The 15,017-nt window shown below is 30.9% G+C and overlaps 1 protein-coding gene across 4 annotated transcripts in view; it reads right to left on the bottom strand.

Annotated features, from left to right (window-relative positions):
* Positions 1 to 15,017, bottom strand: part of LOC111675078 (polycomb protein PHO) — a 56,891-nt gene that overhangs the window by 38,448 nt on the left and 3,426 nt on the right. For all 4 annotated transcript variants that reach the window (XM_046945322.1, XM_046945382.1, XM_046945316.1 and 1 more), the window contains exon 2: positions 805 to 1,402. In XM_046945322.1, the coding sequence (XP_046801278.1) occupies positions 805 to 1,240 (436 nt within the window). In that variant the 5' untranslated portion in view covers positions 1,241 to 1,402. The remainder of the gene's footprint in view (positions 1 to 804; positions 1,403 to 15,017) is intronic.

Here is a 15,017-nt window from a genome sequence, read left to right as displayed (position 1 = left end):
TTAAATAATAATATTTATATTAGTTCGTTAAACAGAGTACAAAAAACAAGTTTTGTTCGTTATTTAAGGTAGTCAATAGGAAAAATTAGCTTGTTCGTTAAATGCGATGTTCGTAGAATTGAATGGTCGTTAAATCGGAAAACTACTGTACTTTGGAATTTGGAGAATTTAGAAATTAAAGAAAATATATACAATTATGCAAATTTTCAATAATATGTCAAAACGGCCAGAATCTCAGCGTTTTTTATTAATTGAAAAAATTCAACCACTAATTAATCATTCAATAGATTTAAATGGCGAAAAACTTTTATACTTATTAATTTGGAGCCATTATCAAAACAGGTAAAATTTTCATAGATTTTATTAATATCATTGAATAAAAATATATTGAAATGATCTGTATACTTACTGTTGTTATGTAAATTTTGCACCTATATAACTTCTCCTTTATTGAGAACTAAAATAACTAAAATATCCAGAATAACAGTTGTAAATAAAAATTAACCATATTACTTTAATAAATAATTCTGTAAATTATTGTTAAGTGATGAAATAGAATAATTATTTTAATTCTAAAATTATAATATTTGGTTTCCGTTTTATTGTTTACAGTATTGAGTAAACAATAAAACGGAAACCAAATATTCGAAGGTATTTTCAGAAGTATTAATTAAATAAAATTTTACACTCTTTTTTCAGGTGTCGTTGGAAATATTGTATATCAAATAAATATTTAAAATTTCTTGAATGATGTAAATAGAAATGTATATCGGTATATTAGAAATGCGCAATATGTAAACTTACCATCATCTATAGAATGCATAACTAAGCTTTGACAATCAGCTGTTTTGAGACTCATATCCTCATTGTGGTGCAATTCGTTAGCGTCTTCATCAATTCCGTCATTATCCACGCTCGTTAAATGTTCCTGAATATCATCATACTCTTTTGTTAAATGTTTGTGACGCTCAAGAGCTTCAGCAATATCATGTATATCAGGTTGTATTATTGATAACGGCGCAGATGCTACATCATCAAATTGATCATTTCTGACTAGTATACCATATTGAGTGTAGGTTGTCGTTACCAAATTAGAAAAATTATTATTATGGAGATGATCCGTTAAATGATCGTTCGCCTCATTTGTTACCGCTATGGCCGCTCCTTGTGTTTCGCATATTATATCAGGTTGTGACATTTTTTTGTCAAAATTTAAAAGTTTTGTAGTTTTATTCAACATTAAAGATTATTTGCATTTACTAAAACTGTGTATTTAATAATTAATTTACTAGCATATCACATTGAAAATGCTATTAAATTTAATATAAAATTCCTGAGATCGTACAAAGCAATTATAGGCATGTTCAATATCCGACTTCTTTGGTCTGTCTTTATTTTGCCCCTAAAAAATTGTAGAATTAAAAAATTTAATAAAATATTATTATTATTAATATAAATTTTAAAATAAAATATTCTTTAGTTTATTTGTATTTTTCTGCAAGCTTTCACAAACATACACGAATACTGGAAAAATAATTTTTAAATGTTTGTAGAGTAATTATGGTCCACAAAATGATTTTAAATGAATTGTACAATTAAACAAATATTTTATAATTTTAATGTTAGTAAATAACTTTCCTAATTTACGGAGTCGTTTAAAATTATTTTTTTGTGAATTCCTAAACCAATTTTTTAATTGAGGTATGCAATAAAAATTTTATCAATTTATTTTTCATTGCATAAATATAAAATCTTAAACAAATTGTGTATAATTTTTTTTTTTTGTTCTTTGAATTTATATAAAATTGTTCGTGTTATCATTCTTCAAAAGAGCACTAAAACATTCACTAACAGAATCGTACATATTCCGTACCGTACTATATTTCCAAAGTATTTTCTAAATGAAAACTAATTTTCTAAATGAGCTTTATATAAGGATGTAGGTCAAACATGGGCCGATCCTAACTAAATTTGTGTTATTTTAAAATAACAGTTAGTTATATAAATTTTTATTGCGAAACGATTGGTTAAAAGTCAATTTTGGACATTGTAAGACATTTTTATGACATAATTATGAACTTAAAAGCCCTATTTCGCGTGTTCAGTTGTATGGGGCCTAGGTGAAATAATGGATCGATGTTATCTATTTTCAATAGGCTTGAATGTGGCTTTCGTTCATTTATGAGAAATCGTAGTATGCTACACTTTCACAGGGCTAAAAAGATTGGCCTTTCTTCATTGTGCCAGGAATACTCAAATTATTATCCCACGAATCAGGTACAGTTGTTTGAGCAATCTTTTGTCTATTGAACAGCAATGCTGTCCAAAATAAGGAAAATGTCGATGATAACGACTACTCTTCATATGCCTAATAAGGACCCTGCAGTGCCATCAATGGTACCTACTGCATCAATAGCCACTTCAGGTTACACGGAAGAGTCAAATCCAACAATGTGATCACTAACTCCCTAGAAGAAAATTTAAATGGATGACAATGACTGAGGTTATCCAAATAAACCTCCATCGGAATGAGGCGGTACTAACGCTCTGATGGCTAAAATTAACACAAGCAAGATACATATAGCTTTAATCCAGGAACCTTGGACGATTTGCAATTTTTCTACGTTAATAAAGGGTCTCGATCGAGAACATGTATCCTATGTCACAAGAACTTATGTTTTCTCCTCTCAACAAGATTATCCACATCGGATGCAACGGTGCTGAAGCAAGGTCGTGGCAACGTATGCCTAGCATCTGTTTACCTGCCTTTCGATTCTCCGACACTACCACCAACGTCGTAGCTGATGAAACTGGTCGACGAGGCACAAAGGAAAAATAAGAAAATTGTAAAAGATTGTGATGCCAACTCCCAACATGTAACTTGGGGTAGTACAAACACCAATCGCAGAGGACAAGCCCTCATGAATTTCCTTTATACTAAAGACTTGATCACATCGAACTTAGTTAACTTAGTATTATTATTAGATATAACTATATGTTCAGAAGAGCTTATAAACGAAATTCAGGATTGGAGAGTTTCGGACAGCCACTCCTTTTCTGACCATCGGTACATAAGATTCAAAATACTACGGCTGCCACCAAAGCCGATAAAATTTTGGAATACGTTTAAAACTAATTGGACAATGTTCGATTCTTTACTAAAGAACCGTTTATGTCAGGACACTTTTGTCGAAATAAAGAGGACATAGACGCCAAAGTAGAAATGCTCACAAGTGCATTGGTTGAATCGTTCGAGGACAGTTGCCCTCTGCGAGAGCGGAGATCTGCCCAGGAGAAACATCTTCGCAAACTCTTTAACCGGTCACGGCGTAAAAAGACCGCAGTATACTAGGATGAATATCATAGTAAACTTAGTGAGACTCCTGGAAACTTTTCTGTGAACAGGTAAACAGCGTAAATGACGTATCGAAGATAAAAAACTTCCTATCCAAAACTCATGTCCAACAGGAATCTATGGTCGATGACACGGGCAGGAGGCTGGAATAAAACTCCTAATGGACTCCCATTTCCCAGCCGTTATATCGAATAACATAGATGAACCGATATTGGAGGAAGGGGAGGCTAACACGGAACACATCTGATATTGTTAAAGAGGCAATCAAGAGCTTCGCTCCCTATAAAGCTGCAGGGCCGGACGGAATTTTCCCGGCACTCTTACAGATGGAAGCGGGACTGGTTTCCGTACAACTGTCTCAGATATTTACTGCATGCTTGAATGGCAGGATGCAAGGGTAATATTTATACCAAAGCCAGGGAAACCTAGCTATGCGACACCTAAGTCTTATCGACCTATAAGTCTTACGTCCTTTCTACTTAAAACCTTGGAACGGATAGCCAATATTATGGTTAAAAGCAGTATACCCGACAAGGACCTAAAATTCAAGCAGCATGCTTATGTAAAGGGACGATCGGTGGAATCCGCCTTAAACGAAGTTGTTCACTACATAGGCGCCTTCAATAACGTGCAAACTGATACTCTAATCCAATCCCTAGACCAGTTTTATGTTTGACCGGGTGCTACGTAACTGGATCAACCACATGCCAAGGAATAGATGGATAAGCTGCGTGATGTACGATATAACTATCAGGAAAAATGTATTTCGCGGTATAACACAGGGTGGCATTTTGTCACATTTACTCTGGGTTACCACGATTAATAGCCTCCTAAGGACCCTAACCGAGAAAGGACTTAGTCCTGTCTGCTATGCAGATGATGTTGTAATACTTTAAAAAGGGAAGGATCCAAATTACTTGTGTAGAAGAGATGAGGAGGCTCTGAATACGGCCTTAAGCTAGGCTCAACCGAGAGGTCAAGAAAGACAAAAATTTCTACGTATATCGAACCTTGCTTCCTGGGCAAGAAGATACCAGTGACAAAGTTAAATACTTATGTGTAATCCTCGACCGAAAATCAAAAGGGAGAAAACACATAGAGGATAGGATCAACAAGGCACATCGGTGCTGCGCGATATATAGGAGAACTATAGGTATTAAATGGGGTCTTAGACCTACTATGACACATTGGCTTTATAAAAGTGTAATTAGATCAATCCTAGCTTATGATTCAATAATCTGGTGGACCGCTTTAGACAAAAAGTGCAAAATACTATAAGTATAAGTGTACTACTTCAACCAAGGCTCTGGAAACGTTGCTAGATATTCCACCCATTGAAACATATTTAAGATATGAGGCGGTGCTTACAGCCGAACGGCTCTTTACTTTAGATGAACTTGCCATCAATGTATACTGGACACTTTGGAAGGTTATACACAATCATCGGATGTGCCTGATCGAATACCAGACACAGAATATGTCGGAAACTCTGAAACTCTGGAGCACTTTCTTTAACACTGTCAGGCATTCGCCGAAGTTAGATCCAAGTATCTTGGAAGTGATGTTATTCCCTAAATAACATTCCTGACTAACACTGATTGGATGATTCTTAGGAATTACTGAGTTTCTGAACACTGTAAAATAATTCATTCAGTTCCCTCTTTTTTTCTCATGAAAAGCAGCGCACATTAGGCCCGACTGCGGCCTAGGTATATTTCTTCGAATTTGATGTAATATACATCCACCTATCAACCTAACCTAACCTACCTATTGATCTTCGTATATTTTCCCACTCGAATAATTCATTTCGGCTTAAACTTCTAGCGCACTTTTCTGTTGGTAGTTGATGGCCTTGTTATGATTGTCTGTCGAGTACCTTAGCGATCTTGAGTGCTTTTTATTTCTTTTTGATATATGTATATATTTTACTTTTTATTAGGAGCTTTTATTTAAACTGCTTTGTTAGTTTATTTGTTTGAAATGATAAAAATTTGTGACTGAGTTCTACCATTTACATATATTGAGTAGTGCATTTTTTAATTTTTTGACTTATTACCACTTATGGAACCTAAATTTATTTTTGCTCTTATAATTTTGGTTATTTATATTGTCTGAGGAGTCTTTTGTTTCACTTCAATAAATATTTTTTACATTTGCATATTTTTTATTTTTAAGATTTTGATTTTTTTATTTTTATTATCATTCATATGTACAAAATAATAGGAGTGAAAATTTGAAAAATTTCGAATATAAATTTTTTATTGAAAGATTTAAATTTTTAATTAAATCTTTTTATAATTTATTTATTTAACTTGTTCTCTAATTTTTATAATCGTTATTTTAAATATTGAAGAAATTTATATACATTTTATAAATTTATATAGAAAATCTCTTGTTCAAAATAATAGGAGTATTCAATTTAAGTTGAACTATTTTTTAAACAAAATCAAAATCGAAAGCACTTTCATATAGAATATTATTAATTAATGTGCTCTGCCAAGGATTATAACCCAGCGACAGCTGTATCAATCGAAAGTATTTCCCCAGAGCTGTCGGTCACAGTCGAACTGTTCCAACAACAATAAAATTATATTTTCCATTTTCATTTCTATTATAAAAACAAGGTTCGCTGTCGCAAGCTTAGAACTTTATACTACGAACGGCAAGTCTGTTTAAGTTTTTCAAACGCAAAACTTGACCTGGACACCTTTCATTTTAAAAGCCATCAGACTTGCTTCATGTAAACTTCATCCACGTGATGTAGGTTTCATCTTCTCCAGCTATAGCCAAAATCAATCTAATGATGAGAACGTTTTACTAAAATTGACTCCATATACTTGGTTGCACCATTTGGCAAGTACGCAAATATTCTTTTTTTTATACCCTCCACCACCATCAGTGGTGATAGAGGGTATATATAACTTTGTGTTTCCGTGTGTAACACCAAGAAATATTCATCCGAGACCCAACAAAGTATATATATTCTGGGTCCTTATCAAATTCTGAGTCGATCTAGCTATGTCCGTCTGTCTGTGTAAAACACGCTCACGATAAAACGAAGCAATAGAATTTAACCAAATTCACCCAAAATTTTCTTAGTTTTCCTAAGTTGTTTGGTATTGAAAATGGGCAAAATCGGTTCACATCGGGAATAGTTATGAATCAAAATTTGAAACATCCTCGAAAAAATAAGCATTTCTTACACATTCTGATGTAATTTTCTCGAAAACTATGCAAGATAATTCCATAAAAATCGGCATACATTCGTTTCCACACAATTAATCTCTGCTTAAAATCGCCAGAATCGGTCCACAATTTCATATACCTCCCTTACAAAAGTACATATTCCCGGAAATTTAGTTTTTTGTTAATAACTTCCGTCGTAATGCAGATATCTTCACAAAATTTTAGAAATTAAAATTTTATAACAATAGAATTTATTCAGAAGAAAAATTTTTTGGATGGGTCCATAATTGGTCATAGCTCCCATACAAGGTCCCCTCCCGAAAATCACTTAAACGCGCAAAACTCATTACTAAATAAAGATATCGATATAAAATTTGGTACAAGTATTGCTCTTATATACAGAAATATTACAATGAAAGCTTTTTTGTATCGGTCCATAACTGGTCATAGCTCCCATACAAGGTCCCCTCCCGAAAATCACTTAAACGCGCATAACTCATTACTAAATTAAGATATCGTTAAAAAATTTGGTACAAGTATTGCTCTTAAATACAAATTACAATGAAAGCTTTTTTGGATCGGTCCATAATTGGTCATAGCTCCCATACAAGGTCCCCTCCCGAAAATCACTTAAACGCGCAAAACTCATTACTAAATTAAGATATCGATATAAATTTTGGTACAAGTATTGCTTTTATATACAGAAATATTAGCATTAAAGTTTCTTTGGATCGGTCCATAATTGGTCATAGCTCCCATAGAAGGTCCCCTCCCGAAAATCACATAAACGCGCCTAACTCATTACTAAAGATATCGATATAAAATTTGGTAGAAGTATTGCTCTCACATAAAGAAATATTACCACGAAATCTTTTTCCGATAGGTACAATTATTGCTTATATACAGAGAAATAATATTGTGGAATTTTTTTCCGATCGGTCCATAATAATCATAGCTCCTACACAAGGTCCCTCTTAGAAAAATACACATACAATGTTCCCTTCCGAAAAATAGAAAAAAAACTCACATAACTCATAACCAAATATTGATATCCATACATTTAGCAAAAATATTGCTCTTATATACATAAATTCACTATAAAATTGTTTTACGATCGGTCCATATTTGGTCATAGCTCTCATACTAGGTCCAGAAATCACTTAGATTTACAATATTTATTACCAAGTAATGAAATAGACACAGAATTCTGAAATTTTGTCTTTATATACATAATTGGACATAGCTCCCATACAAAGTCCTTTTACGAAAATCTTTTTAACGTGCATTACTTATTATCAAATTAAGCTATTGATACATAATTTGGCAAAAATTTTAGTTTTGTATACTTCTATTTCTCCTATATTAGGTCCAGCCCCTAAAAGCGCTTAACCGTATTTAAAGAGCGTTATCAATTTGTGTTGAACAAAATTTTGTGTAGAACAAAATTATATATGTATTTGTATTTTGAAAATCTCTAAATCTTTTACACACATACATACATGCAAATAACTAAATTTATAATGTTCAACAAATCATGGAATTATAAGAGATTTAACTTTTGGTATTTTTTCTATTAAAGACATGAGAAAACTTATTTCTACAAATATTTGATCAATTATAGCACTCTAACTTGTTTTTTTTTTAATTGAATAGTTGGTTGTGAATTTGAAATTCTAATATCTGGCAATTACATTTGCTAGATATTAGACTTTCAAAGCAAATTGGAAAAAATAATACTTGTTTGAATTTTCTTGGTGTGTGTCCAAACTAAAAAAAAACTAAAACAGTTAACAAATAATATAATACTTAAAAGCTTTTCATGAAAATCTTGTTAGTAATTGTATTTATTTTGTTTTTAAAAATAATTTTATAAGTGTAAATATGTCCATAGACAAGTACTCCATAGAATATTGATTTAAGGACTTAATAGTTAGGCATGATGCATTTAAAAGTGAATTTATTATTCATAAAAAGGCAAATTATACTATAAGGTTTAGATGCCTTTGTCCTGCTTAAAAAATGCGTTTATTAAATATGCTTTAAAGTTAATAAATTTTGATTTAGAAATCGATCAACTTCTTACGGGTAGAAAATGAAATTATATAAATTTTGTAATGCCGGCGTAGTCTTATGAAAACTGAATAATCTATTGAAAACTGAATAAATTACTGGATATTTATGGAATTTTGCAAACATTTTTTTATTTATTTTTTACTTTATTTATTTATTTATTTATTTATTTATTTATTTATTTATTTATTTATTTATTTATTTATTCAACTGATAATACAAAAGTAGAACCAAGAAAGTCGATACCAAAACTAGTAAAATGATCGCGTGACTTTAGACTATAGACAAATCTCAATACAAGATTAAAAAGTCTATTAAGGGTACCATTCGATGGACCATTATACGCCTAAGAACTAAGAGAATACAACCATCTTAATATTAAGAAAAAACTTGACTAGAAACATGACTAACATGTCATTAAAAAAGAAATTTTGATCCAAATAAATACTAAGGCATTTCAAATGATATATATTGAGTAGGCGGATTCGAAATAAAAATAACAGGATGTTCAATAATATGAATACATATTAGAAAAAAACATCTGAATATCATCAACAAATACAAACGCCTTGCAAAACTCATTACACATAATCTCAATATGTACACTCATTAAAATACATTATAATCAGCAGCGGGCCTAAGACAGAGCTTTGGGGCACCCTGAAGTTACCGCACCAATGCTAGAACTGACGTTTTTAACCGAAGTATTTTTTTTTAATTAATTTCTTAATTATTAGAAAAATTATAGAACAAATTAAAGAAATAACCTGTTGTTCACCTCAAACAAGATTCTCAAGATTTTATAACAACATAAAACAAATGTGTATTTCAAATTTATTAGAGATGAAGATCTCTTTTTATTTAAACCAAAATATTACCTCGTAGAAGTAGATGGTTTTGTAAATGTAATTGCACGTAGTGCTTGTGTCGTAGACAAATTAAAAGTGATTTATAATGTCAAACGAAACAAGCATAAATTTGGTGGCAAACAATATTTAAGCACCGTTAGCGGTTACTCGTTAGAATCTTCCAACAAAGTTGCAAAACAAGGGAAGCTTTATAGGATTCCAACGTTGTTATAAATAGTATTTCAAAAAGGTACTTAAATCAATTTTGAATTAAACACCTGTTGTTTATTTAGGCGTAATTGTATGGGAGTAAATGACATTGTGGACCATTTTCTCATATTTTCAATAGGAATCAAGGATCTTATAGAAACAGGGTTATTGTAAAATTTTATGAAAATGAAAAAAATATGTTGATTCATATCTTCAACCGGTGCAAACCGAGTTTGAATAATTTGAGTAAATTTTTATAATAGCATATTATTGTCCTTTTATATGTATATGGATGTGTAATCTTACTCTCAACTAGCGAGTTTAAAAAATCTACTTCGTAAATAGATTTCGTTAAAATTTTCTCAAAAATTAAGTCTTTAGTTATGCAGCTATGTTTTTCCTAAATAATTCCAAAATTAAACAAGTAGGAAAGTATAGTCGGGCATGGCCGACCATATAATACCCTATACCATGAGTATATTTTTACAATTTTTACTTTTATAAAATTTTTATTTTTTGTAAAGAAACTTTTATGTTGAATATTACCATAATTCCAAAATATTTAAGCCATTTATTGATAAAAAAACTAAAATTTCTATATGAGGCTTTATATAGGTCAAATATGGGCCGATCCTCGGTAAATTTGAGAAAAGGATATATTTCTAAATAATAGTTAGTATTGTTGAGTTTCATTGCGATACAAATGGATACAAGTCAATTTTAGACGTTTAAGTCATTTTTTTAAGGGGGGGTTTGTATGGGGGCTAGGGTCAAATATAGGCCGATCCTTACGAAAATCTGCAGTGTCATTTATACTTATATAAAACTTATTTGTGCCAATTCTTAAAGAGATAGCAGAATATTTGACGTAATTATAGCATAAAAAGTTCAAATCGGGAGGTACGGTTGTATGGGGGCTAGGTGAAATAATGGACCGATTTCAACCATTTTCAATAGGCTTTCGTCCTTGTGCCAAAAAACATGCTTGGTCCAAATTTCATCAAATTATCTTGAAAATTGCGGCCTGTACCTTGCGCACAAGGTTTACATGGACAGCCAGCCAGCCGGACAGACGGACGGACGGACATGTCTTAATCGACTCAAAAAATGATTCTGAATCGATTGGTATACTTTAAGGTGGGTATTGGACCAATATTTTTGTATGTTACAAACATCAGCACAAACGTATAATACCCTCCCCACTATAGTGGTGTAGGGTATAAAAAAAGAAATTTTTATAAGTTTAAAAATATGAATACTGAGTATTTATTTTATTATAAATAACATTTCATAATTTTAATGTATATCCATGTTTTTCTTTCTTATTTTTCATAATAAACACAATTTCAAAAACTATTAGAAAAAATTAAAAAGGTTTTAGTGAAATATACTAAATTTCGTGTATGTGTAAATGGGGTATTAAATCGATAATATATAACTAAATCTAAAAATCTGTGCAAAAGTCTCATTCGTTTCAGTTTAGAGATAGATATTAAGATATAAAAAAATATGTTTTTCCACCCCAAAATTGTTCATACAAAATATAAAATGGGGAAAAAGGAAAAAAATAAGTAAAAAACACAATTTACATTTATTATTATTTATTTATTTCGTAATATAAAGCCTTCATGGCCAAAATAACAATATTACATAGTACTAAATCTTGAGATCAGAATATTAAAAATTTTTAAATTCAATAAAAATGAGAAAAAAGAAAAAAATATATACAATATAATTAACATATAAAATATATTAATTTTATATTAGGTTCCCCAGCCATTAAAATAACCAAAAACGAGAAGTTACTAGGTCCCAATCAGTAACATACACATACAAATAAATACATATGTATGTAACAGATTATGAAGAATCAGACAAATGTTGAAAAAGTTTCAACCGAAAAACATTATTGGAATGTGAAAAAATGCGTAAAGAAGCAGGTAAATGTTCCACCAACGAGCAATTCTGACAACAAATGATTTTTCAAACAATGTCATAAATATTCTAGGAATACATATTTGTGGGTTTCTAGTAGACCGCGAAAATACAAAAGATACACAAATAGAAAGCGGTTTGCTACATTTGATAACATTGTAAAATAGTATCAAGTTCCTAAATTTCAAAAAATCAACAAAGGAACAACCTAAAAATTCACGCACATAACCAGATATGTGTTCACTATAATATTATTTTCCAACACATCAGGAAAATCCATACTGCTAGTAAACAATAAAAAGATGTCATCGGCAAAAATAAAGCATTCACATAGAGATGAGTTAATACAATCGAGCAAACTGTTCATATACAAAATGAATAATAGAGGACCTAAAACTGATCCCTGAGGAACACCACAGGAGAGAAAACGAAGAGATGAGCGTTGTCCATAAAAGTCAACAAACTGTGATCTGCCAACCAAATACGAATAAATTAGACGACAAGCAGTAAGAGAAAAGTGTAGCTCATCCTTAAGCTTTTTAATCATCATGGAAAAACATATTGAATTAAAAGCCATAGAAAGATCAAAATATACAAGCACACTTAAATTATTAGCATTAACATTACTCCTAATACGTTCAGTAATACCAACTAACATTAACGAAGTACTGTATCCCCTGCGGTAAGCATATTGCGCCTCAGAAATATGCAAGAATCTCGATGATAACATTTGTTCTTTCATAATATGTTCAAACACCTTGGAAAGTACAGGCAAAATAGAGATAGGTCTCAGATCATCGGGCCCTCGAATTATTTTTGTTCTCGGTATAGGAACAACACGAGCAGTTTTCCATGCTGATGGAAAAGTAGATGATGTTAAGATTTTGGTAAAAAGTTCAAGAATATATTGAGAAACATATGGAAAAATTAGTTTAATAAATTGTATTGAAAGGTCATCAACTCCAACCGAACGAGATTTAACTTTATATATTGCTTCAAACAGTTCAGCATCACTAATACTACTAAAAGAAAAAGTATTAAAATTATTAAAGGTATCATTAAAAAAAGAGTTGTTTAGGTCGTCAAAACCATTGTCACAAACAAAGAAATCATTCAAGTTTTCGACATCTATGCTATATCCTCCCGAATCGTCCCCAACACAGCCAGAACCTCGTAAAATTTTCATATTCCAGCAGTATCTAGAAAAGTGAATCTTTTTCGCTTTTCGTACAATATTTTTAGATTTGTTCCTATACCTACAGTAAATTCTCCAATTATCCTCAGAACGATGAAGTCTAAAAAAATGATAGGCTAGATCTCTAAGCGATTTAGCATAAACAACCTCCCTAGAATTCATCCAAACATCTCTAACATGACATACTTTTCTTCTAGTAGTCGGAACAAAATTCATTAGGCAATCAAATAGAGATGAGATAAAAGTACAGTGCTCATCAACATTAGACAAGGTAAATCTTGTAAAGCCATATTCAGACAGGAACAACAACAAACCACTCATATCAATAGAGTCTATTCCCTTTCGGGTACGTAACACACCTTAAAAGACGTGCATTTACATCGGTTTTCATCAAATTCCAAAATTTTTAAGAATACGAATTTACGGTGAAAAATATGTAAAAATTAAAACTAAACAAATTGTTGAAGTAATTTTTAATATGGATGGAAACGATCTAGCTATCTCCATCCTTCTGTGTAATAACAGCACGATAGAGTTCGAACGATAAGTGTTAGGTATCAGAAATTATGTATGTTAATCTCTGTCGATTCTGATTATAGCAAAACAACGAAATTGAACACAAACGAGTTTTGAGGAACCTAAATATAATAAGATAAAATGTCAAAAGAGTAGGACGTGTTAATCTTGCGATCCATAAATTCTGCATTTTTCTGCTTATAGATTGTATAAAAATAAATAAAAATAGTGTAACTTGAAAGAAAAATATCGGAACTATTAAAATAGATAGAATGCTGCTTAAATCATAAATAATAAATTAAATAATACATATAATAAATTTATAATTTTGATATTGTGATTTTCCTTTTTCGTAAATTTGAAAAAAGAGAACAAAAAAAAAATATGTAAATAAATAATAAGACAAAAGGTGACAGAAATATGTATAAAAAATTCAAATAAATTGATAAATGTAATAGCTGAATTACAATGATAAACAGTGACAGAATATAAGAAAAGTGTTATAAATAAATAAAAAAAAACAAAAAAAATTAAAAGAGGAATAATTAGAACTTCAAGCTTAAGAAATTAAATAAAGGAATAATAATTAAAACTTGAAAAAACAATAATAAAATATAAAGGAAATATAATAACTACAAGTTTAATTCCTACATAAAAAATAAAATCAAAAACTTTAAAATGCCATCAAAAGCCCCTCCAACAGGAACTTTGTCCTGCTTTAAATGTAAAACTGCCCTAAATCGCAGTGATAAAAAAATAAAATGTGGCTTCTGTAGAAAGAGTTTTCATATAAACTGTGCTATAGCAATGACACCAGGCCTAACCAAAGAAATGGCAGAGAACATGGTGGAATACAGCGAGGCATTACTATTTAAATGCGAAACATGCAAATCTGGAAACACCCCGAACTTTAGTGACGTTGTCGCCAAATTGAATGATATGGAAAATCGTATAGAACAACTACCTAACCAAGTATCTACGGAAATTTCTATACTTCTTGAAGAAATGTCAACTAAAATTAATAATTGCTTGACAAAAATAGACAATCTTGAAGAAAAAACGTCAACTAAAATTAAGCAACTTCAAATGGAAAATAACTCATTGCAACGCCAATTAAATCGAGCTGACATTACTCTGGCTGGTATACCATCTAAATTAAACTCCGAAAAACTAATACAATTGGTTATGAATATTGGTAAACACTATAATATAGATTTGTCGGAATCCGAAATTAACACCTGCTGTTGGATCCAAAAGAAAAAAAGTGGCCTTATAAAGTTTAACAATATATTCAAACGAGACCTTATAATGAAAAAATATTACGAAAATCACGATCTGAAACTAAGTCACATATATAAGACTAACTCTGCTACAGCTGATACTAACGATCACGAGTTTTCCTTAATGATAATCTAACTAAAACTGCATCAAGAATAAAATACCTTTGTAGAAAACTAATGCGAGAGAAGAAAATAAAAAAGTTCAAATTATTTAACTGGAATGAACCACAAGCTAAGCTGACTTTCGATAACGGATCAGAAAAATTAGTCAATGTAGAGGAGCTACTCACTATATAAACTTTAATGTTTCCTTCAAAATGTTTTATTATTAACACCATATACATATTCAATTATAATTTTATATTTCTTCCACAACTGTCTATTTTTAAGTCTGCATGCTTACTATTATTTGTTTTTCTTTT

The sequence above is a fragment of the Lucilia cuprina genome, chromosome X (assembly GCF_022045245.1).
Source record: "Lucilia cuprina isolate Lc7/37 chromosome X, ASM2204524v1, whole genome shotgun sequence".
Lineage (NCBI taxonomy): Eukaryota > Metazoa > Arthropoda > Insecta > Diptera > Calliphoridae > Lucilia > Lucilia cuprina.
Note: the sequence above shows the minus strand (reverse complement) of the source record. Positions and strands in the feature narration are given on the sequence as shown.